The sequence below is a fragment of the Ursus arctos genome, unplaced genomic scaffold (genome assembly GCF_023065955.2).
Source record: "Ursus arctos isolate Adak ecotype North America unplaced genomic scaffold, UrsArc2.0 scaffold_22, whole genome shotgun sequence".
Taxonomy (NCBI): Eukaryota; Metazoa; Chordata; class Mammalia; order Carnivora; family Ursidae; genus Ursus; species Ursus arctos.
The window spans coordinates 10,348,410-10,373,310 of record NW_026622897.1 but is presented as its reverse complement, the minus strand read 5'-3'; the positions used below and the strand labels follow the sequence as shown (position 1 = coordinate 10,373,310).

Below are 24,901 nucleotides of genomic sequence, written 5' to 3'. Positions count from 1 at the left end.
CTGGCTCGTCCCCAGCCAGCCCTGAAGAGAGACCGGTTTTGGCAACAATCACACTCGCAGAGGTGGGGCTATGCAGTTGCCAAGATGTGAATAATACGGCCCCTAGACCCGCATCACCCAGCAAACTGTGAGCAAGGGGGGATCTTCTCCAGGAGGTTTTAGGCTGACCCCTTCTTGGGTGCAGAGGACTTCAGGCCCTGGGCAGAGCCACGGCTGACTCCAGCACGTCCGGACACCCCCGCCCCCCTTCTGCTGACCCCAGGTGCTCACGTTCAGATCCTGAGTACAACTCCTTCCAGCTGGGATGGGGAGGGCCCAAGGCCGGCTGAAGTCTATTAAACCAACTCTTAATTTACACAAAAAACAGAAAAGAACGTCCTCCCTATTCCTCCAACCCCCAACCAAAAAAGAGATACAGGGGTTAAAAAAGCTTATGAGGTCACAAAAAACTGAGGTAATTCAAGTACAATGTGCTAACAGGGGAACAGGGACACAGAAAAGAAGCAAAACATAACACAAGGGCCAAAGCGCTTTCAACTCCTCCTCCTCTCCTTCCTCCTCCCTATGGACTTGTCCCCCCCCCCCCCCCAGCCAGGAATTCTGTGCTGCTTTCCGCACCAGGGCTGGGGTCCCCAGTGCAACTCAGCACCTGCCCCCGTCCCCCCATCCCCGGCCAGCTACCGGGACCCCTGGGCAGGGTGTCCCCTTCTCTGAGAAGGGCATCCGCGTCCTTGTCTTGGACAGCGGGTCCTTACATGGATCCCTTCTCCTAGGGACTGAAATGGGGCTGCAGGGATTTGTGCGGGTTTGTTTGGTGGGACAGTATATAGTTAGTTACGTTTTCCCATTTTGGAAGCAAAAGCAGCTCTGCAAGGACCTCACTCACGACAGGGCTTGACTAGGGTGGGCTACTCTGTTTATTTTGTGTTCTCAGAAAGCTGAGGGCAGGGTGGGGACTCTGGAGTCAAACACAGCTTCCCCGTTAGGGAGGCTGGGCGAGGAGGAAGACGCCTCCCCACCGCCCCCCACCCCGTCCGTCCATGAGGGGCTGGGCGCCCCTGCACTTGGAGGACAGGAATCACGGGGAGGCATGTGTCAGAATGGTGGTGGCAGTGGGGGGGGTGTGTACAGGGGAAGCAACAGACAAACTGAGTGGTAGGAAGGGAAGGGGAGCCCTTCCCACCCCAATCTGCCCCAGCAAACCAGAGCTGCACTGTGACCATCAACTCATGACCCGGCCCAGTCCCCCACCTGTAGGCCCCCTCCCTGCCCCCAGCCCCCTTCTTCTGAGAAGTCAGCAAGAGGGTGACAGGAAGATTGTTTGGCTCTGACCAGAGGCTCCCCCCCCTTCTAGTCTCCACTTCTGGACGCAAAAGGGGGGTCTGGGTGGAGGGAAGAGAAAAATATACCACCATCTGAGCTGAACCAACCACCTCCACCCCCACCCAAGAAAATGAGGCCAACCTCCAGCCAGAAAGGAGGGACAGAGGCTCCCCCCACCTCCCCAGGGACGGGCAGTGGCCGGGCATCCGGGTCACCTGGAGCCCCACAGAGAGGCCAAGGCTAGACAGCTATCAGGTTTCCTTTTTCTTGTCTCTCTTTTTTTTCCTTTTTTTTTCTTTTTTTTCTTTCCTTTTTTTTTTCTGTTTCTCTTTTCTCGCCCAGTCCTCCGCCGACCTCGCCCCGCAGACGCGCCTCTCCGCCGGCTGCCCGCGGCCCGCCTCACACGTAGCACAGGTAGAGGTACGTCTTCTCTATCCTCCAGTCGGGCGGGATCTCCTCGGGCTTGTGGCCCTTCATGTGCTTCTGCATGGAGGACAGGCTGGGGCAGTACTCCGTGCAGATGGTGCACTGGTAGGGCGACGCCCCGTTGTGCGTCCGCAGGTGCTTGATCATGGCCGAGTAGTCCCGGGAGCGCTGGTGGCACAGCTTGCACTCGAAGGGCTTCTCGCCTGGGGGTGGGTGGGAGAGAGCCAGGACAGAGCGACAGGGCCGTGAGGGCCTCCCCGGGAAGCTCGCACCCCCCTCACGCCTGCTGGGGCGTCGGTCCCTCTAGTTCAGCGCTTTCCTCTAGAACTCTCCGTGATGATGGAGGCACCACCCAGTACGGGAGCTGCTGGTCCGCAGGGCTGTGGGGCGCCCGCCGCGCGGCCAGGGCACCCGGAGCTGCGTGTTCCGTGGCACCTCCCTGTTGCTCGTCTCACCAGCCACGTGCAGCTAGCGGCTGCAGTGCTGCTCAGACACCCTTAGTCCTGCCTTACTCTTCTCAACCCTCCCAGAGGCCCAGAATCTTCCCTTCTGAAGAAAGGATAGGAGGGTCTAGGAAAGGGGCAGCGAGGTCCCGAAAGCCCTTGGGGATGGCTCTTCAGCACGGTTGCTTCCAGGGGAACAAGGGCTAGAGTCCTTTCGGGGCTACAGCTGGTGGGGAGTGGGGGGGTGAAAGTGGGGGAACCCTGTCCTTCAAACATGCTCCATCCGGGTTGCCTGTTCCTCTAAGGCTCCGAGAAGCAGCCCCCGGACCCTGCCTTCCCAGTGAGGCTAGAATGAGGGGAAGGGACAGCCAGCCTGGGAGTGCCCGGCCACACCCTAGCTGCTACCCACCCTCCTCCCGGGTAGAGTCCCCTGGAGCTGAGCAGAGGCTGTGAGGGAACCTTGTTTCGATACAGTAATTAACTGGCCAGCCATCTCACTATCGATACTCCTCTGTGCAGAGGCCCCAGCAAATAATGAAGTAATGAACAGCCAAAGTGATCTAACTATCGACCCACTATTTACAATAGTCACCACCAATGCATTTAATGATCCGCTCGCCAGGTCACATCCCCGGCAGGGGGCTAAGGAAGCCCCAGGGCTCTGAGAAATGCTCAGAGTGACTCTAGCTGTCAGCACCAAGCACCCGAGGCTCTCCTTGTGGCTCAAGCTGGGAAAGCAAAGCTATGACAACGAAGTATCCTCTCCTTATTGCTTCCTCCGTTCTCCAACCCCCCTCCCCGCCCGCCCCTGCCCTGCACATGGACGCGAACTCTCCCCTTGGCCAGCAGGACCTGTCTGAAGTCATCTGTCCCCCGTCCTCTGGTCAGGACAGCTATTTCCCCTGATCAGAGGAGGCTTCCTAGTTTGCTAGATTCTACTACCTTCCACTACCTCTTATCCCCATAGGAAGTCCTTCTGAATATCTACCTACCCCCCCAACCTGCAGCGTGCTGCTGGTAAATATGTTTAACAACCGGCTCTCCGGAAAGGTGGGATTTTGTGCATTTGCCCGTGGCCGTGTTGTGACTACGCCCAACGTGGCTGACTCGAAGCCGCTGACGTGATGTCACCGCACGTGGAGTCGGGAAGATGTGTGCGGGATGGCCTGTTGCAGGCTAGTGCCCCAAGTCGGGCAGTGCTGGACCCCGGGGCCACTTCCACGCGTTCTGTCCCCAGACCCCACACTGGATCACATTTCTCTTACATAAAAAGCAACGCGGGGGCCCTCTGAGATGGTAAACATCATGCACGTAGAAGGGTTTCTGAATGCCTCTGCTCTCTGCAAGGAGCTGCATCTGACTCCCAGCGTCCCAGCCCTCATCCTTACCTAACTCAGTGCCCCCTAGACCCCAGGAACAAGAAACCACGCCAGCCTTTGCTTGTGGTCATCAGGCCAACCTGACCCCAATTCAGGACTCACAGATCGATGTCATCTGCAAACTATTGGCGTGGCCGCCTGGAAGGCCAGTCTGGGCTCCTGGACAGTGTGTGGTGATCGACTAGCAATGTCTGCCTCGGCCTTGACCCTGCCGGTGTCGGCACAAGGGCCATCGTGCTCACTTTTCCCAGAACACGTTCCACATTTTGGCTCAGCCTCGGACCACGTTCACCTGGGCTGCTCTGGAGAACCACCTGCCCCCTGCCCCTGACACCCAGGTCCCTGTGCCAGCTCGGGGGCCCTCACCGGTCCTCCGTACCTGTGTGCACCCTATAGTGCGTCTCCAGCTGGTGCTTGAGGCTGAACTTCTTGCCACAACCATTGCATTCGTAGGGTTTCTCGCCTGTGTGGATGCGTTTGTGACTCTTGAGTGTGCTCTCGTCCCGGAAGCAGCTGCCACAGAACTCACACTCGTACGGGTGGTCACCTGCAGGGACAAGGGGCTGGATCAGGGCCTTGCCTCCCCATCCCCTCTCTAGGAGACAGCAGGGCATGTTCAGTGCGCCAGGAAAATGAGACTGCCTGTCTTCGCCGCTGTTCCCCAAAGACAACATCAAGACCCACGGACGCCTCTGGCCTCTGGTGTGAACTGGGCGGTGTGCGTGTGCACACATACTACTTCACTGCAGCCCAGGGCTCGTCCGTGGGTCCAGAGCCGGTCTCAGGAAGAGAGAGCCCGTTTGGTTCAGGGATGAACAGCAGGCCCCAGCAAGCAGGCCCCCACAAGGGGAGAACAGACCAGTGTGCTTTGACACCTTGCCCCCCAGCTTCCCATGCTACCTTCTCTCCGTTTCCTGTAGGTCAGGGGCAAAAGCCATTCCAGCCCGACTGCCTCCTCTACCCTCGAAACCACCCTACAATTTGGGGAACTAGAACACGCTGTCCCCCAAATGCACTCTGCTCTCTCCCCACCCCACAGTTGCAGCAGCTATCCCCTCTGCTTGATTTCCTCTTTTCCTCCCAGCAAACTCCTAGTCACCCTTCAAGGCCCAGCTCACACGTCACCGTCACCATGGTTCAGAAGTGTCCCTTTGGTGCCTCCTACCCAGGCAAGCTGAGTCACTTTCTTCTGTCTCAAAAGAGAAAAAATATCTAGCATGGTGGAATTTTAGTAGCAGGACAATTTTTATGGTACTTTCTAATTGAAACGGCCCAATCTGTTGAGGGCTCGCTACCGTACTAGGAACCTTACACACATCGTATCATGTAATCATTGCAATAACCTGATGAGAGAGGCAGAATTCTCATCATACAGATGGGAAGAATGAGATGCTTAGATGGTCTCTAAGGTCAAATAGCTCGTAAGCAGCGGAGTCGGGATTCAGATCTGGTTTCTGAGGCTGGACACGGGATAACTTATCAGATGCCCAAGTGACGCGCTGTCCTGTTTCTCCTGCCATGTGCACCGGGCCTCTAGATGGAAGCGCCTCAAGGGCAAGGAGGGAGTCTCGTTAATCCTTGCTGCCCAGGTACGCAGCACAGGGCCGACCCGGAAAACACTCTCGGGAAAGGGCAGGGAGATGGTGCTCAGGGAGAGTGGCCGCCCCTCGGCCTGGAAGGGGTGCCCGTCAGCCTCCGTTCTGTGCGTTGCATTTGCCAGGCCCTGGAAGGTGTGAGGTTGGGGTGTGGGGATTCACCATCTTTTGCTTTGTACCCAAAGTGGAAGCTTTGGGGGCTGAAAGGTGAGGCCTTCAGCGACTTATTTATTACAGGAGTGAAGGCAGAGACAATAAAGATAGATGGATCACCCCAGACTTTGTTCATGAATATTTAAATATCGCTGATTCGTCTTGTCACTGTAATTACAATTTCTCTGGGCTGCATCTCCAACAACCACAGTTTATGGTAAAGAATGGCCCACTGTATTTCACTTGTCCCTCTGCAGATGTGCGGGGCTGCCAACCGTGTAATGTCCTCTGCATTTCATACATTTTCTTCAGCTGCTGAAGGTTTAAGGCATCCACAATGACCTACGTTTTTTCATTATCCCCATGTCAAACTGCACTCGTGCCTGGGCATAAATTGTCCTTCTCGTTATAGACTCGCATGCCTGTGCCTTCACTTCCTCTTTAAAATGATATTTTACTCTCTTGTCTCTCTCCTCCTCAGGCCGCTAACCAAACCTCCCCCCTTCTCAAACGCAGGCCCCTGTCCCCACATAAATTCTCATCTCTTCTGATGGCTCTGAAGGGTTTTTAAGGCTCTGTGGGGAGTGGATGCTGGGGTCTGCTCACTGCCGGCTCTCTCTCTCTGCAAGAAGCCCCAAAGGCAGGGAGGGGTGGGGGGAGCACTCCCGCGAGGAGTCAGACAGTCCGACGGAGAAGCTGGAAGTGCAGACCAGCCCCTGACACCGGTTCTTGCCCATCTAGGAGGCACAGCCCTGGCCCAGAGGCACGTGAGGGGCTGGGGACAGACCCAATCCTAGGGTTCTCGGCACCTACCCGCCCTCTCTCTGCCAGCGCTGTGCAGACCACCCTGGTCCGCAGCCACCAGCCCCACCCAACCCAAGGGGAGTAGAGGTCCGTGCAGACCCTGGTCCTCATTAGTTGTGTCTGAGTGAGGGTCAGTCTGTGCGGGCCTGTGTCCGCATGCCACTCCCTCTCTGTGCAGACGTCTGCACACACAGCCCCCGTCTGCACACACAGCCCCCGTCTGATATCCGACTCCCCCTCCCTGCCGAATTGGCAACGATAACGACTTTAATCAAGGATTCAGTATCCTCATTAAGATATAAATAAATAAATAAAGCAAGGGCCACGTGAGACTTCCAACGAGAGCCGGTAATTAAAACGTACATCGGCAGCCGCCCGGCCGGGGGGTGAGGTAGGGGGAGGCCGCCGTCTGTGCCTTTCCCTCCAGAGGGGGGCCCTAAGAGTTTAAAAAACAAAGGGTTAAGGCAGAGAGGTTTGTTTGATCAGATTTTTATGAATTTAATTATGAAGTGGATCACATGTTAAATGAGTTTAAATAGGAAATCTCCAGAGTCGGCCCAGGGAAAGGAGTAAAAAGAACTTAGAAGAAAACACACACACACACACACTTTGAAGCATGGCAAGCACCTGGCCTAAAACCCTCACCCTGAGAGTTAATGGTGTCAGTGTTGCCATAATGTACACAGAACTGGCTGCAGAACTCAAAATCCAATTTGTCGTATGTTGATTAACTCTGTAGCCTCTTTAATGAGCTTGACATTAAGTGCAGGACAAACGAGACTAATTAGAGCCCCTCTGGCCTGCCCGGTGCATCTGTGACCCCGGCGGCCTGGCCTCACCTGGTGGTTTCCCTGGCACCAGCCAGGCCCCATCCCGGCAGCTCCTCGGGCCCCTCCCTGGCAGCCCCGCCCTTTAGCACAGCTGAGAGTTTATTATATGATGAGCCGTGTGAATCAGGGAGCCATCAATGCCAAGAGCGTGGCTGGCCTAACCTACCAAACACAGCTGCCGATGCTAAACACCCGGCCCCGGCAGCAACTGGGCCAAGAACAACGGAATATTAATGAGGCATTGTGTGGGGGGTGTGCTGGGCCTGCGGAGGGCTTGTGTGCACGGGGCCTCACTGGTGTGAAAGTCGATGGGTGTCTGTGTGCACGCGTGTGGGCAGCACCGTGCTCCACGTTTCCTAGAACAAGTACTTCTCCCAAACTCTGTCCCGAGACAGCCCCTCCCCGCAGATCTGTGCCATGACGGACACAGGAGCAGGTGATATTCTGATGTCTGCGCTCCTGGAAGGGAGCACGGGCAGAGCAGGGCATATCCGGAGTGGACTTATTAGCAGGTTGGGGTCATTCAAGCCCCATGAAGCCAACTGATTTGACCTAGCAGCATGCTCCGAAGTGGCTGAAAGGTGACCGGCCACGTTGTCAAGGCTGAACTTGGGGACCCAGTGCGGGGGGGGGGTGTGGACAGGAGAGTGCACAGACCTGCAGGACATGTGTATACAGTCACTACAGAGAAGACATCCCTTCTTCCTTGGCCCTTCTTGTCGGGCCCTACTCTCTGGGACCTCCCCTTGTCTTACGCCAGCAAACCTCCATCGTTCCAAGCCAGCAGTCAGGTGATGCTTAAGGCAATATGCTCCCCTCAAGTGAATGACCTCAGAAGTGCGAGGCCAGGCAGGCTCCTGGATGAGGATGCGCACTGCTGGGAGGACAGACCTGCTCAGTCCATGGTAAGTAAAGCCCGTCCCTCTGTCAGCAGAGCCTGCCACCCAAGAAAGGTCTGGCCTGCATACTTAATCCCAGAGCTGTGACAAGACCCAAGGATGAGGAGAGAGAAGGTCCCCCCATTCCTGTCTTGAGGCACTTCTCCAAGAGATATGAGCATACACCCTGTTATAGACCCCGATATGGAGTCTGCCTCTCTGTCTCCCCGCCCCACCCTGTCCCCCACTCTCACTCTAAACCCAGGACAAAGCACACACAAGCAGAGACACACATTGACTCAGAAAGGGACACTCCTTTTTCCACGTGTAGTCAGTGAAGACCAATTTTGTCATAGAGAAAGGAATGAATTTAAGTCACCCATTACCTTGCTAGGGGATCAGAGGCTGCTACCAGAAAGGAACGTGCCTCCTGGTCCTCGAGGTCAACCTAGAGTATGGTGGCAGGGACGAGCCAGGACCTGGACACATGGCCCAACCCCTTGACTCACAACTACTTTTCTGCTCCATCATCTGGCTCATTGTTTATATGCCCTCATCGTCTCCCCGAATCAAGGTTAATGGCCAAGGACAGAAAATCTGCTTCTGTTATTTTAGAGCAAGCAGGACCCCTTCTTAACATTCCTGAGGCTGACGGCAAGAGCACGTGTCCATGGGGTGGAGGACAGGGAGAGGGAGGGCTGTGGCACGGACAGGTAGAGACCAAGCGGGTAGGCTTTTCTCAAAATGGGTTTTGGGTCCACCTGCATCAGAATCTTTTGGGAATATGTATCCATCACGCTGAGTCTTGGCGCCCTCTCCATAGCCGTGAAGTCAGAGTTTCTGAGGGGGAGACCCAAGAGCCTGCATTTCTAATGAATACCCTCTCCGTGGAGCGCAGAGAGATTGGGACCCCAAGGTGGGATGGGGAGAAGAACTAGCAACATTTACCGGCACAACGGAAGCCCCTCCATGCCCACCTTGAGCAAAGAAGGGCCGAGGGCCTACTTGGCCTGACACCTCCCCTTTCTGTTTTTGGAGGTAAATCCAGACACGATGCCAGAGGCGGGCCCTGCCATCCCCTGGACGGGCTTACCTGTGTGCGAGCGCAGGTGGCGTTTGAGGGCGGTGTGGCTGGGGAAGGTGCGGTTGCACTCGCTGCAGATATAGCTGCGCACGCCGGCGTGGACCTCCATGTGCTGCTGGAGCGCGCTCTGCGCCTGGAAACGCTTCCCGCACAGCAGACAGAAGACGGCCATGTCGGCGCCTGCGGGCAACAGGGCGGGGAGAGCCTCAGGAGGGTGCAGCACAAGGCCACCGTGGCCTCAGCCGGGCTCGAGCGAGAGCCAGGAGCCCGGGTCAGGCTGTGCCTCTGCCCCCCAGCTCAGGGGCGAACCCGGAGGCGGACCAGGCCCCGCAGCGTGGATGCGGCACTTAGCCTGTGGCTCCGGGGCTGGACAAGATCAACTTACCTCGCACCCCTGCGACACCTAAAGTCTAGCGGGAGAGAGAGACAATCAAATCCGTCGCCACGACAAACGTGCGTCGGCAGCCGCGTGGGGTGCTGTGTCAAAGGCAGGGCACTAAGAGGGCACTTATCAGAGGGGCTTTTTGGAGGCTGGGGCAGGAGGTGGGAAGTCGGGGTGGTCTTCGGGGGGGGGGGATCGCACTCATGAAGACAGCGCGTGCCAGCCAGGGGTCAAATGGAGCGAGTTTAAAGTCCCGTCTCCAGAAGGCAGGCTCTACCCGCTCACCTCTCAGATGAGGCGAATGAGGCACCGAGATTGTGCAACTTGTCCAAAGTTCCACAGAGTTCAGAAGGTGCAGAGACACAGTCTGAACCCAGGCTGCCTGGGTCCGAGTCTGCCCCAGAGGCTAGCTACAGACCCTGTTCTTTTAACCAGTTCTCCCTTCACCGAGGCACGCATCTTAAGTGTCCTCATTCAACAAATATTATTCTAGGACCTTCTATAAGGAGGACTCCCTTTTGGGCACTGGGGATCTCACCATGGGAAACTATACAAAGTCCCTGCTTCATCACAGATGTCACCCAGCACACAGGACCAGGGCGGGGAGAGCATCCATGAACACTCTGGGCCTTGAGAGAAACGCAGTTATCAGAGAATCAGACAGAAGAACAGCATCGCTAGGGAGGTGGGGGGACAGTGGAGGGGAAGAAGTAGGCAGGGCCAGGTCATATGTGGGTCTTGAAAACCACATGAAGACATCTGGGCTGCATCTCAAGACCAATGGGCAACTGTCAAAGGATTTTAAGCTAGTGAGTGGCATGAGATTTTCATTTCATTCTGTCTGGTCATTCCCTGCAGTGATCGCAAGCACAGGTAGGTACCCCATGGTACCCTACAAAGGCAAGCTGCTATCTTGTTCGTTCTCAACCCCCTTTCTGATCCTGCCCTGGAACCATAGCCTGTCTGGGTACAGCAGCACATGAGGAAGCATCTAGGACCCCCCCATCGGAGTCCTCACTGGTAGCTCATTGCCCACCCTTTTGGATCCTATTTCCCTAAGCATGTCAGCTCCCCTGGGAAGCTCATCTGCTCCCCTCTTGCTGGCATCTGGGCAGTATCACCGGTGCTCAGCCCTGCACCGCCCGACCGTGTAAAGGACACAAGTGGGAAAGATGGACAGGCCTCACATCTGTCAATGCAGCCCGAGGGGAAGAAGGGCAGAGCACTGGTTGCTCAGTGTGGAATCAAGGAGCTCCGGGTAGAAAGGGGGTGAAGAGAAGGACAGCGTGAAGACCTTGCTGCCACCCTGGCCCATCCACGGAGAGAGCAAAGGGGTGGTCTGTTCTCACAGCCTCAGTCCCATTCGTGGCTGGGTTTTGGATGAACTAGGGGGGAGGCCAGACCCTTCCATGCCCCCGTCCTCCACCCCTTACAGCTACCCGTGCAGACACTCAGAAGGCCGGGCAGCTGCTGCCAGCATCCAGGTCCAGGGAAGTCTGAACACAAAGCAAGAGCACCGCTTTGTTCCTCGCCTCAACAAGCGCGAGGGAAAGGAACTAACACAGGTGCTTCGTCTATGCTGCCATCTCAGTTAACACAGCATCCAACCCCACAAGGCAGGGATTCTCATCCCCCCTTTTACAAATGGGAAAACGGAGCGATTAAACAACTTGCCTAAGGTCACAGTCAGAAGAGGTAGAGCTGAGATTTGAAAACCCCTAGGTCTGTCTGATTTCAGCCACCACGGGGCTGGGCCCGCGTCTGCTTTGGGGCACGCCGCCTGTCTGTCTGGGCTTCTGGAAGGGGCACGGTGATGACAGCACGTCAGCTCTCGCCCCGCTTGGGCCGGGAGCCCCAGTGCATCCGGGGCACGCTCCAGCGACGCTTAGAAAAGCCAGACCAGGGGAAGTGGGCTGGAAGCAGAGTCATAAGGTACAGCTCTCTGAAGCCTTCTCATGTCTGGGGCCCAGCAAGAACTCAGAGAGGTAACGGGGTGCTTGGCTGCGCCAGGCTGAGGGGAGTGGTCTGATGGCGAGCGCTCAGGGTCCGCCCCGGCCAGCTCAACTTGCCCAGGTGTGCAGTCCATCCGCAGCAAGTCTGTGACACGGCTGCCCTGGCAGTTTCATCCCAAGCACCCCAGCACCAGCCCCAATTCAGCCAGATGTCAAACAGTTGTCTTGAATTGGTAAGCTGGAGCAGGCCTCGTGGGCAAGCTGCGCCCTTCCGCAGCCCAGATTTCTCCTTAGACATCCCCTGAAATCCCCAGGGTGGGAGGCAACTGGGTCAGAGGGAGTGTGACATTCCCAGTAGGGACCCTACAATGCCAGGCCCAGAGGAGTTCTGCGGGCAGGTACCCCCAGCAGGATGGACTGAGGACACCACAGCACTCAGCCCCCCGGGTCTTTCCAAGGCTCCTCAAAGCCATCCTCCTAGGCTATCCATACCTCTCAGGATGGTCTGAACCCACTTCGTGTCCATGCAGCACACTCCATGAGCAGTTGCCAAGTGTAGGCACTGCAAGGTGACAAGGGGATGCTAAGACCAACTACAGAACTGGGGTCCCCGGCTAGTTGGGGATACAGACAGGGTGACCCGCCAGGGGATAAGACAGGGTGACTCCATGAGAACTGTGGCATTGAGAAATGAAGAGTATTGTGAAGCCAAGGGAGGAGGGGTACAGGGGCCAGGCTAAGGAAACACCACAAGGGAGTTTCAGAGCAGGCAGGGACACACGACAGCCCCAGAGGATGGAGATAAGCAGGGAAGGTCAGTGGGGCCAGTGGGCTATGTGGTGTCTAGAAAGGCAGGGTGGGGCGAGGGGTGGGGGTGTCAGCAGGAACCAACCTTTATGCAAGGGCCATGCCCTGGGGACAGCGTGGGGACTGACAGCAGTGGCAAATGACTGGAAGCAGAGAGAGCTGATGGCTTTTGTGCTACCACTGGAGGAGGGTGGGGCCCAGACCAGGGCAGGGACTCTGCAGACAGGAGGAGGAGTGGAGAAATGAGGTCCCGGTAGATGGCATGACAGGGCCTGGCGCAGGGGGCTCGGTCGGGAAGCGTGGTGCACCAGAAGTCCCCACATGGCCAGTTCTGCACCCTGGCAGCCGGTTTCAAGTGACAGCATCACTACTTGGGAAGGAAATGTTACCATGTCCATGCAAGGGCCCCTCTCCCCTTCCTGGGACATCTCACAAGGCTCGGGGGCCTCCTTGGCCACTGATACACCAGCCGAGGTGCAGAGATGAAGAGAAGTCACCCCTGAGGACCCATATCCACGCTCCCCTCTCTTCTGTTTGGAGACCAACAGCTGAGAAGATGGAAAAATATTTAAAAAGGCAAAGGTGGGGGCAGAAGTGGAGGAGACACAAGAAAGCTACTGGTGCATGCAAGCTAAAAATCCAGAGACTAGATTGGAGTTATTAAACAATTTGCCGTAGTTTCTGCCTAGCTGACTGTTCGCATGTGCGATGAGTCAGGGCAGATTCTATTACACTGGGAGATTAAGCAAATAAATGCTAGCTTTTGGAAACACATTAAAATGTGGGACTATGGAAATAAAATTATCTAGAAAATTGTATTAGCAATTCATTAGCTGCCGTGAGATGTGCAGCCGGGCAAGAGGCCGGGCAGTGACTCTGCTCCTTGCACCGCCCGAGCCCCAGAGAGGCTTGGTGCTCCTTCCTCTGCTACACAGACACCTCATGCCTGATTCCACTGGGGAGGCGGGAGGAGCCTCCACGGCTTGCAGAGAACCTTCAGAAATCACCTGGTCAGCGTGACACAAGGAAAACAAAAGAAGCACAGGGGTCTCGGCTCTGCCACTTCCTTGCCTTGTGATTCTGAGCAAGTCACTGAACTTCTCTGGACTGGAGTTTGCTCATCCTTGGCCACTCTGTCGTTGCTGAGGGCATCAAGTGAGATACCCATAAAGTGGTAGCAGAGCCCGTGCCAGCCCAGACGACGCCTTTGTCTGAATTAGAAAATCATGCCTCTTCCTCTGGGCAGACACAGATAGTTGCCTGGGCACACGGCTCTGGCGAGCAAAGGGGGATGGATTCCAGCCTCCATTCCCCCCTCAGCTGGGCATCCTCCTGCAGCAGTGGACGGCCCGGATGGGGATCCCGGCAGCCCTGCGCAGGAGACGAGCTGAAGTTGCTTTATCGACTCTGGGCTGCGGCTTCCAGGAAGTCGACTCTGGAGGAGGCATCTTGGATGAGTTACGCTATTTAGGACTCCGTTCCAAGAACATCTTCTTCCCCTAAGCCCTCACGATTACAGCGCATAAAACCCTTTGACGCATTTATTTTTGACATTCAGCTCTGCCTACTAGATTGTAAGCCCTCCAAAGCAGCAACTGTTCCCCGAATCTCTATATCCCCCCACCCAGAGCACAGGGCCTGGCGTAGCGTAGGCCCTCGGTGACCACATGGTGCGTAAGAGATTAAAGAAGGAGCTGTGGGACAATTACAAAGGGCAGATGAGGGGCCGGAGGTGGGGGCAGTCCCAGTACAGACAGCCAGACAGCTAGAGGTAGAGAAAAGCTCAGACCAAATGAAGCCATTACTGAGCACTTCCAGCAAGACTCTCTTTGGAAATTAGTAACACCAAGTGACCCACAGGCATCTGTTCTTGTTGGGGCCTCTCGTGTCTGTCTGGTAGGCCAGACAGATCTCCCCAGATCTCACTCCACGTTTGAGCTCTGTGGGCAAGAAGCAAAGACCAAGACCACAGAAGGACCAGTTTGACCACATTACGCAGTGAAACGGCAGAAAACCTCAGAGCTGGCCGGCCCGAGGAGCGGCCTGCCTGGCGCTGTAACCCTGGGCTTCATTTCTTTCTCTAGGAAACGGCACTCCCTTTCCTAACTCACCTACCCTTTCCAGATGCAAATTCCCAGTGCTGTTCAGAGGCAAGGGACACATGTTTTTGAGTATGCAAACTTTGCAAATGTACCGTTTTCTATCAGTCCGGAAATCATAATGTAAACCGGGCACATAAATTGGCCTGGGTCCAAGGAAATAATTTATCAGGTCAAAGAACAGCACCTCCTCTGCTCTTCCGAAGAATGAATGGGGCTCAGTCTTGAGCTGTACTCCAAGGGTGTCCGCCTGATGTGGTTTATCACTGGAGGTAATATAAGAGGTTATGGAATGAAATAACCTCTTGAATGAAAAGCCTGGTTCTAGGTAATGTGGGCAGGGCCCATGCAAATATTGGGGCTGCCATTTGCCTCCCTTCTGTCTCTGGAGATGGTGACCCACAGCTCATCCACTCCCCACCCCCAAGGGCAGCACGGCTGTTTTGGCTGCAGGGCATGCCCAACTCAGAGACTCTCGATTTAAAACAAGTTTAATTATAGCCAAAGAATGGGAGAAAGCCAAGGCCAGGGTGGAACAGGAGGCAGGAGGGGTGACATAGATCCAGGATATTTATTTCACCCAGGTGATGACCGGGTCTGAAATTATGAGACACAAACCCTCATGTTTACACCTGTGCCATTTCCATACCAATTAGCTCTCTAATAGAAAGGAAGGAACAGGATCAGAGGGGTACACAGCTGGGAAAGATGTTCAGATGCTACACCTTCTTGGAACAAGGTCTTATTATCTCCAGCATAAGCAGTTTCTTAATCAAAAGAGCAGAGGGATCTAAATATACTCTGGCTTTTTTTGGTAAGCTAGCTATGGCTGCCACGTGTGTGTGTGCTGGACTGTGTGCATGCCTATGTGTACGTGCGTGCACGCGGCCCACAGATGGACTTGCAGGTCCAACTCCGCCTAACCTCACCCAGCAAAGGAACAGCCTGCCTTCCCCGCCACCCCCAACAGTTTTGTTTTTTCTCCCCAGAGGAAGAAAATATCAACTTTAAGGGGACTGCAAAAACCTTGATTTAAACTGCAATCATCTCCCACCCTCCACCCCCAACCTGACCCCCAAATCCTTCACACAGGTCTACTCCCTCTGACCTCCTGGACGCCACTTCCGGCCAGAGGCAACCCTGGTAGCCACACACCAAAGCCATCACTGAGACTGCTGCCTTTTCCCCTTCCCTGTCTTTCTCTCCTTGCTCCATCCCCTGCCCACCACTACCCACCGCCCCCCCCCCCCAGGTTGTTGTTAAAGAACACGTTAGAACTGCCTTATCCACTGTGCAGGAGAAAAAGACCGAGACAAGCAGCCCAAGGCTGACTCACAGCACAGGCGGGAAGGCTCTGTCTGCATCTCAAGAGGATGGAGAGGGCTATAGGTGCAGAGGGGGCAGGGACAGAGAGCAGACAGAAAGGAAATGAGTGCCCAGTCATGACAACGGCAGGGGTGCCTCCCTTTTGACTCCCCCCATACCATCATTTAGGGTTTGGCTCCTTTTCAAGGGATCTACTGGAGAAAAGGCCAAGAGCTCCCTTCTCTTGGGCACAAGTGACAGGATCATTTGGGTTGAGCTCCTGAATTCCCAGCCTTCTTCAGAAGGCTAGCTGCTTGCACAATGAGGGTCCAGTGTCCCCAGTCCAAGCAAGTGTCAGCCCACTGACTGCTGAGAAAGACAGATTCCGAGAGCGGGAGACAAGCCCCACTGTATCCTTTACTGCTGTCGGCCTCCCTCACAGGACAGCTAGAGAAGACTGAGAAAACATCTCGGGAGGCCTGCCTCGAACCAGATTAGCCACAAGCCAGTGCATGGGGGCTTGTCTCCCACGTGCAAAGTCGCCTGCTGCTGGGGCATCTTTAATCATCTGTTCAGTTACCTCTTCTCAAACCAAGCCTGGAGCTAAAAACCTTAGCATCCAGTCTTCTTGTCGGTTTCAGCCTTGTCAATTCCAGTCTCCTCATCCAGCCCTCCCACCAGTTTCCTTTCTCTCTTGAATCTTGGAAGGCAATCTATATAACCTTCCATTTCCACAAGGGAAAGGAGGAATGTTAGGGTTTCCTATCATTAGTCCAGGGAGCCGAGAGTTCTCAATGAATAACCAAAACGGGGAGGAGCTAGAAGGAGCTGATTCAAATTTGTTTTAAAACTAAGCCATGGATGGGTGAGTGATTACATGTCTCAAGGCACACACCCCTGTGCACATGTGCGCGCACACCCTCTCCGTCTCTGGGGGAATGTGGCTGCGTCCTCAGGCAGCCACTAGCAATGCTGGCTTCCAGAAAACTGTATTTGTTTAGCAGTGAGCTGCAGACACAAGTGCATTTCATTACTCGGCACCTCCAGCTACAGTAAACAAATTTGTCAGCTCACTAGCTCATTAAGGTGCACCCCGGACACAGGGGATTTATTGAGACCTGCACAATAAAAGTAACATGAATGGATTTACTAATTTTGTCAATCACTCCAACAAACGAGCCAGAGAGGAGGAGAAACTGGGGGAGGGGGACAAGAAAGGGGGTGGAAAAGGGAGGGAAGGAAGTAAAACAGGGGAAGATAGTTGAGTTTGGTTTGAGAGAGTCAACAGGTTAAAAGGGGACCAGATCTGTGCTCTGCTGCCTGGTGACGTGACCGCCTCCCTGCTTGATCTACCTCCTGGTGGGCTATGCTTTCTAGGGGGCACAGGCCCCTGGCAGAAAGGGTGCCAAGGGCAAACTCAACAGCAAGATGTCAAACTGATGGGAATGTGTGCCTCCATTGCTGCCGCCTCGGCATCTGATGCAGAAGAAAGGAAGCCAAGGATTAAAAGCCACACAAGGGGAAGTAACAGTGTCCTCCGCACCAGAAGCAACCAGTTGTCTCTCCTGGTACTTCCCACCTGCACCTGCAGCCACTTCCCAGTCCTGTTCCTGAAGCCTTCCAGACATCCGTGAATCCAAACTTCCACCACGAGAGCAAGAGGAGAAAGAAGGGAACAAGGGGTGGGGAGAGAGAGAGATGGAGAGTGTGAGACAGTGAGAGAGAGAGAGAGAGAGAGTGTGTGTGTGTGTGTGTGTGTGTGTGTGTGTGTGTGTGTAGGGGGTGGGCTTGGGGTGGGAAGTAAATCCAGAGAGGTATGCAGCCCTCTGGTCTGTAACTTTCAAAATGACAGCAGGACTGGGGCAAAGGTCACAGGGTCCGCGGCCTTAAGCACCTCGGCCAGCTGTGGCAGTGCAGCCTGGAGCCTGCAGGACGCCTGCCCGTATAAATCAGCGGTAAGCAGCACCCGCTGGGGGCGAGGACAATGGGCCCACACGGGGGCGGGAGGCAGGACAATGGGGCCCGGCCAGTGCGCAGGCCCGGAACAAATGTGCCCTGGCACCACGGGGGCCCCCATTTGTGAAACTAATTGGCCCACGATTGAAAAATTGGACCAACTTCAACAGCCCTGAGAGGAAAGGGGCAGCAGTCCACTGTCGCCTAGCCCAGCCCAGCCCCTGGGCCCAGCCCTGGGGATCAGAAGCTTCTCGCAGGTACTAGCCATTCTGGTGGAGGAGCGGGGCCTTCAGGATGGGACCAGGCTGGGAGGAGATGGGGGTGGGGCAGGTGGACAAAGCATAGCCTTGGGGACCCGGCGTGCAGCTTCTCCAGCAAAGACCCAGACGACCGCCTTCCTCGATTTCTCTACACAGCTTGTTCAACAGGAATAAAGCTCAAAGGAGAGAGGCACGCACTTGTCCACTCTCTGGGTTTCCAAAGGCAAAGGGCTCCCTTCTTGGCAAGTTTGCGGGTAGGCGGGTAGCGAATCAGCACAGAGCTATGATGGGTGATGGGTTCCTCCCTCAGTCCCTCTGGCATGTCTTCGGCTCTGAACCCTCAACTCTCTGCAGCTCTCTGCAGGCCTCAATCTCTAACTCCTCTGCTCCTGGACGCTTCTGGGAAAAGAGCCCCTGAAGCATGTGGTAGGAAGTTAGGATGACATGGGAAAGGACAGGCCAGGGTAATTATCCTACCTGCGTCCTCTCGCCCTACTCTTTTCTATGACTTCTCACTAAAGACTCCCAGTGGATAGAGGGTGGAAGAGTGGAAAGCACCGGGGTCTTCGGCCTGCAAGCCTGTCCTCAAGTTTTGGCTCAGTGACTAACTCACTGTGCACTCTTGGGTAAGTGGCTAGACCTCTCTGGGTCTCCGTTTCCTCGCTGGAAAAATGAAGGTGGAAATAAATGATCCTTGAAAACTTTCCCCTTACTCCACTCTAACAGTCAATTATTCTAGGTTTGTTGAAAACTGAAAGATCCTTTCTCCCACTGAGATGTAGTTCGGGCATTTCTCCTTCGGTCTGATTTGACAGCCTTCTTTTAGTTAAAGAGAATCTCGAGGTGTCACTGGAAACCATCGTCTCAGGCTCACAGAGGGATAGTCACGGGTGAGGCAAAGAAAAGACCTAACCTTGAGTGAGAATTTGTTAGGGGCCAATCCAGGTCCATCACGCCCAAACCCTTCTCAAGCAGCCCTGTGGGACAGGGAATTTTAGGAAGATGGGGAAAGCAAGACTTGAGAAAACCTGGTAGGCCCTTTCTCAAGTGACTCCTAGTTACCTGCTTAGTTCCTTCCAGAATGGGCCATCCACTGAGAATGGCAATTCTTGAGTCACTGGGCCTGAGGGTACCTGCAGACCTCTGTGCTGATGGGATGGGGACAGGGGGCAGGCCTTGCTCTCCCACCCCCCAGCACTGCCGTGACAGAGAAGACACCCAAGTGACCCTCACAGAGGGTGAGTCAGAGAACCAGACCCTCTGATTTCCTTGGGGCCCTGTGCCTACACATAACACGCACTGGGAGTCTCAATAGTGGGTCCAGGCCTTCATGGGAGGGCACGGTGGTTCCACCGGAAGGTAAGACCCGATGTCCTTATTGGTATAGTAAGTTCTTACCAGGTCTCTTTCAACACTTGGGTTCATCAGGTGGACAAGACATTTTCTAAAGAGAGTCAACCTCTCCAGTCCCAGGCCTGCCCCGAGTCATCCTGAGCCCCCAGGGGAGGAACCGGGGCCCACAAGAGGGGTCTCTGGGAAAACAACAACTCAGCTGGGGTCTTATTTAACACATCCTATAAACTCCTGATGTATTCCAGAGACAGCAAGGTGGAGGCAGGGGGAGGTCCAGAGAGAAGAGCAGGGATAGACAAGGAGAGAGAGGCAGACAAAGACCCAGAGACCCAGAATGGGCTGGGGGGGGGGGAGCAGGGCTTGGGGGGACAGATACTCAAAATAAAGTGAAATGCTGATTGTTACAGAACCATTTCAATATCTGACACACATCAGGCATTGAAAAGAAAAAGCAACCCCGTATAAATAAACAAAACCCAACCAAAGAAAAAAAGAGAGAAGGACGTATTCATTTTACTGACATTTTAATGGTTCCTCTCCTTTTCCCCCCCAGAAGATGATTACAAATTAAGCAGCATTTAAACGCTTTTTACTGTCAACAATTAAAAGGAGGCTGGGAGCCTGAGAGTGTGGTGGCCATTCATTCCCACGGTAACCAGGCTATCAGAGGCACGGCCGGCCTTCCCGTACTGTACCGCACACAACGGCCGAAAAGGGGGAAAGTGCGTACACCGTTAATTTTGCAGGACATTCAGAAGCAAATTAAAATATTAAAAGCTCCCGCACAAAGGCAGATACCAAGAGAGAGGGTGGGGCAGGTCAAGCTCTCGGGAGTTTAGGTCTTAGCAATGGCAGAGCTGAAGCTCAGTCTGATGACACATTATTCAGGGCTGCCCTGCGTTCGTTGTATGGAGATAGAGAGAGAGAGAGTTTTATAGGAAGGATGAAGGGTGGAGGTGGCCTTCCTAGACAGAGAGGAATAAACAAGAGAACCCAGCAGCTCTAGGCCAGACCCCAGGCCCCAGGGCATGAGGGGAGGACACACCGGCTGTCTGAACCTGACCTTCAACCTTGGGTGCGCGGATCGGGTCCACCAACATCCTAGCCCTTCAGGACCTGTGCCCTGGCTTTCTCGGGTGCATCATAGGGAGGAAGCAGGTGATCTTCATTTCATTCCGGTCAGAGGAAAGGATTTCAATTCCAGAGTGAACCAAAAGAGCAAGTCTAATTTTTCAGGAACAGACAATCTTCTTTCATGGTCTACACTGCCACCCCTGCCTGCCGGAGCCGGACACCACCCATCCTCGGGATCTTTCTGAAACGCCAAACCTTTTGGGCTCGGTCCCAGTACATGTTACCACGAGAACTCTTCTTTGGTCTCCTCGGAATGGATTCGAAGACCCCAAATCATCTCAGGTGCCTTTTAGAATAATGGGGTAAGGAAAACTCACCCCAGGATAAAGGCGAGAAGAGAGAGGACAGAAACCAAACAGCTGGGCGGAGCAGCGTGGGATCTGGCTACCGGTTTGCCTTCCGGTGCTTGGGAGAGCAACATAGAAAGTAACAGGAGCCAGCCGGCTACTCGGGGAGGATGAGCTGGTCCGTTTCTGTACTGTAAAGTTTAATATGCAGGAGGGGTGACAGAGAAATAAAAGCGACACGTCCCCTTTAAAAGGAAATATAATTTACAGTGTGCAGCCAGGCGGCCCATAGTTTCAATCTCGTTTACTATAGAGAAAACTCTGCTAGCTGTTCTCTATCCCACAAATCCGATTTAATCAGACAAGCCAGCCAGCGTGGCTTGGAGTAAAAACGGATAATTAGTAAACAGAGAGCTACTCCAGTGCTTCATTGGCATTCGAGTTGGGCTACTGTGTCGCATTTAAAATGCAGTCTGATGAAGTTTACAAAATCAAACCATTTGTTACTGCTATTGAAGAGGCTTCAGGCCACTTGCAATTAAATTGAAATTAGTGCTCAGAATGAGACACAGCAAATTCATACTAAAAAGGGATCTGACTTTGAGACATCTGACTTCACTTCAACAGTCTTCTGTGGGAGTGTGTGTGTGGGTGTTATTGAAAGACGACTCAGTCGCCCCGAGTCTGCAGGGCTCCCCGACTCAGAGAGCTTGCCCCCCACAACCTGCTCGTCTCTGGGCTGGCTGCAGGGGGATGGGGGCCGCAGGGGAGGGGAGGGACAGCTGACACTGGAGAGCCGGGCCCTGCATTCACACCAGGACGATACTGTACTAGGGAAAATGTGTCCACAAAGGACCATATGGCTCCCTTCTGCATTGAGCCTTTGGACAAGGGGGTGGAAGGGGGGCGGGGAAGCTGCCAGAAGGCACACTTCCAGGGGGCACTGGCCCCGCCCACCCCAGACAGCAGGCTGGCGGCTCGGGGAGAATGGGGGCACCTTTTCCCCCTTGGCTGGGTTCCTGTGATGCTCCTGCCTTCCCTCCCTCAAGGGCGCATGCACGGCGAGGATTTCTGTCACCGCATCCTTCCCATCAGCACACTCCTGGCCCGGTGCGCGGCCCTTCTAGGCAGAAAAGGCAAGGTAAACTCTGTCTTGGCAGGGCTTCCTGACCTAGAGCCCACAAAACCCCCAAGCTGTCCAGGGACAGAATTCAGGAGGCTGGTGAACTTGGAGAAGAAAACAATCACATCTTTATTTTCACCAATCCCCACCTAAAATTTAGCAGCTCCTTCAATGGGAAATGAAAGAAAAAAAAAAAGAAAGAAAGAAAAGAAAAGAAAAAACTAACCAGTTGTATTAGCTGTACTTGTGGCTTGGTCACTGACAGTGTAGGTATCTGCATCAGAAGTGTTGCATTTATAGCGAAATATTTATGCAAACCACTCCTGCAAAAATACAGCGGATACTCAACCACTCCTTGAGCTCAACAGGATAACAAAGAATCACACATATGCTATACTACAGATGATTTTTAACAATATTTTGATATCCATATTTAGAGTTTCCATTTATAATCTTACGTATTTTACTTTATGCACTTAGAGACATTATCCTAAGGAAGAGTTCATGGATTTCACCAGATGGCCCCCAGGGTCCATAGCACAAAACACTGAGAATTCCTTGTCTTGAGGGCTGGGGGGAGTCAGTGTTTAATGGGGGAGGATGGAACACTTCTCTGGATAGATGGTGGTGAAGGTTGCCCAGCAATGTGATTGTGCTTAATGCCACTGAACTGTATACTTAACGGTTAAAACAGTAAATTCTATGTTATACATATTTTACCAAAATAAAAAGAAGCCTTAGTATCAACCAGTCCAAAGTTACTGGTACCTCCCACAACCCCTCTGTTGTCCCGATGTACCTGAACTAAAAATCAATCTCACTCCTTCCCCACTTTTCCACCTGGACCAAAGAACGGAACTGAATGTTCCCCCAGGAAGCAAGGAGGGACCACGTATGGATCCTTGGAAAGGACACAGCAGGAGGTCCAGACTTCTGAGCTCTGATGCCAACCCGCCTTGGGTGAGTGGCTTCAAGTTCAAGGTTTACGGTCTCCCTCTTCCCATCAGAATGAAAGCCACCTGAGAGCAGGGCCTCCTTTCCCTCCCACCCCGCTGGATCTCTTGGGCCTGACAGGTGTGTGATGAGTATTTCCTGGGTACAGGGAAGGACCAACGGATGGATGAGGGATTAAACAAGTGAATTTCCTCTCTCTGGACCTCAATCTCATCCGTGATATAAAGAGGATAGGCTCCATGATCCTTTAAAGCTCCTACGGTCCAAGGGGTCCCATCTGCTCCCCACGCTCCTCCACCGGCTGCCCACACGCTTCCCCGGGGCGCAGCCTCCGAAGCAGAGAGCGGCTGGTGCGGGCGCGCAGGTGGGGGAGGCGCTCGGGCCGCAGCGGGTGTGGTGTGGAAAACTGAGGGTGACAGGCTACCAGCCTCGGGCCCCAGGACTTCCCCGCACTGGCCCAGGAGGCCTCATGCCCTGCCACCCAGGGAGGAAATGGGCTGGTTACAGTGCTCAGAGGGAGGACGGTGAATTGACAAGCTTGCTGAACAGGCAAGGAATGAGAGGGAGCCACGGAGGCCCGAGGAGGAAGCACATACTGTCTCTGAAAGCTTGGAAGGAGGAGATGCTCCTTCCTGCTATTCAGGGAGGGTGGGGGAGGAATTCGATTACGGTCAAGAAAGAGAAACAAAACACCATCCACCAGACTTTCCCACTTCCCCCAAATCGGGACGCACGCTCCCTGCGAGGAGGCTGCGTTCCTGACTCACTACATCTATCCCAGGGCGAGGAGGTGGCGTGCCCGGCAGACGTGAGCCTGGGCCTCGAGGCCACGTTAGATGGGGGTGTGTGTTCCCCGGACAACGGATGGGCATCCTGGTCCTGCCCCACGCCACACATGCACGCACACGTGCGCACACCCATGACGTCTGGAGGAAGGTCTGGAGAGAAACTCCAGCTCAGGCTGTAAAAAGGAAACGCGAAGTTGAATGTCACTTAGCGGTTTGGGGTTCTTCTTTCCTCCCGTGTGAATTTTGCTCCCTAGGTCCCTCCCCTTTCAGTTCCTCCCCTGGAGGTTCTGGGCCACTCCCTGATAGGACGGGGGTCTGAGGATGGCCCCAGAATAGGTGGGAGACCTTATGGCTGACGCTCATGCCACGGCCATGTGTCCAGCTCCCTGGTCATAAACACAGTGGCCGGAAGAGACCCCTTGCATTGCTCGATTGCCACATCTTGCTGTCCTATTCTTCTGCCTCCCAGTTATCCTCCTTTCTCTCTCTGGGTGCTGGTCCTTTTCTTTCCCTCAGATAATGGTATGAAGTGTTGCTTTTGGCACCACTCAGGCATATTTTCACTCATTCACGCATCTAGCATTTTTTGAGTTCCCATTCTACGCAGGCATCAAATCCCAAGGCTACCATGCCAAGATGCTTCTTGCCACCAAGAAGTTTATAGTCTAAGAAACGTGCAGCCAAAAGCCTGGACTCTGAAGCCTGACCAAAGCTGGGTTCAAATCCTGTCTGCGCCATGTATCTACCAGCCACAGAGTTGTACGCATGTCCTAATAGCTCGGGTCCTGGTTCCTCCATCCGTATTAGAGTCACAATACCCACGTGCAAGGTTGCTAGGAAGACGGCAGATAATATAGGAAAAGTGTCTGCGCAGTGCCAGCTGGTAGTGAACCGAGACACGGGAGCTGCTGAGAACGCTGACTCAGGGGATGGAATGCAGGCCGTGGGAAGACGGGTGTGCAAGAAAGTGGATGGTAGTGTTGTAACAGGTGCCATGAACTGAACGAACGGGCCCACTGCAGGAGGCACTTAGAGCACTCCAGGTCTTCCGTCACCAACCACGGCTGTTCCTCTAAAATATTAAATGTAAACCTCCTTTCCCACCCTTCAAGTTCTCCCTTCCAGAACAGGTCCTTGATCTCCAAACACCCCTAGCACGCCCTTCCCTCCCTTCCATCTAGCTCCATTCCGACCATACTTCCAGGCCTGAGGTTCAACTCCCAGCCTCCTCCTTGCTGATTCCTGAACTCCCCGGCCGTTACCCTTCCAGGCTCCCACCCTGCCGAAGCCAACCTTGGCTCGGTTACTTCCTCTGCCGCTCCGCTCTGAGGGTTGCCTGTACACACTGCGTCTCCTTCCCGAGGCTCATTAACCCTTCCACCCACCATCATCTCTCCACTGTCCCACCAACACCAAAACTGTTCACTTCTGATAACCAGCGACCCCCACGTGTCGCTAAATCCAACAGACATTTTCTCGTCCTCCCCTTAGGGGACTTCTCAGCAGCATTAAGATTGATGACCACTTTTTCCTTTTTGAAATCTCTTCCTTAATACCACACTCTCCTGGGCTCCCTCCTATTTCTT

At 54.3% G+C, this 24,901-nt stretch overlaps 1 protein-coding gene across 3 annotated transcripts in view; it reads right to left on the bottom strand.

The window, feature by feature from the left end:
- Nucleotides 1–1,584: 1,584 nt before the first annotated feature.
- Nucleotides 1,585–24,901, bottom strand: part of ZBTB16 (zinc finger and BTB domain containing 16) — a 178,847-nt gene continuing 155,530 nt past the window's right edge. For all 3 annotated transcript variants that reach the window (XM_026505722.4, XM_026505723.4, XM_044386638.3), the window contains exons 5-7: nucleotides 8,925–9,095; nucleotides 3,951–4,118; nucleotides 1,585–1,952 (exon numbers count right to left, since the gene is read on the bottom strand). In XM_026505722.4, coding sequence (XP_026361507.1) covers nucleotides 1,723–1,952; nucleotides 3,951–4,118; nucleotides 8,925–9,095 — 569 coding nt within the window. In that variant the 3' untranslated portion in view covers nucleotides 1,585–1,722. The remainder of the gene's footprint in view (nucleotides 1,953–3,950; nucleotides 4,119–8,924; nucleotides 9,096–24,901) is intronic.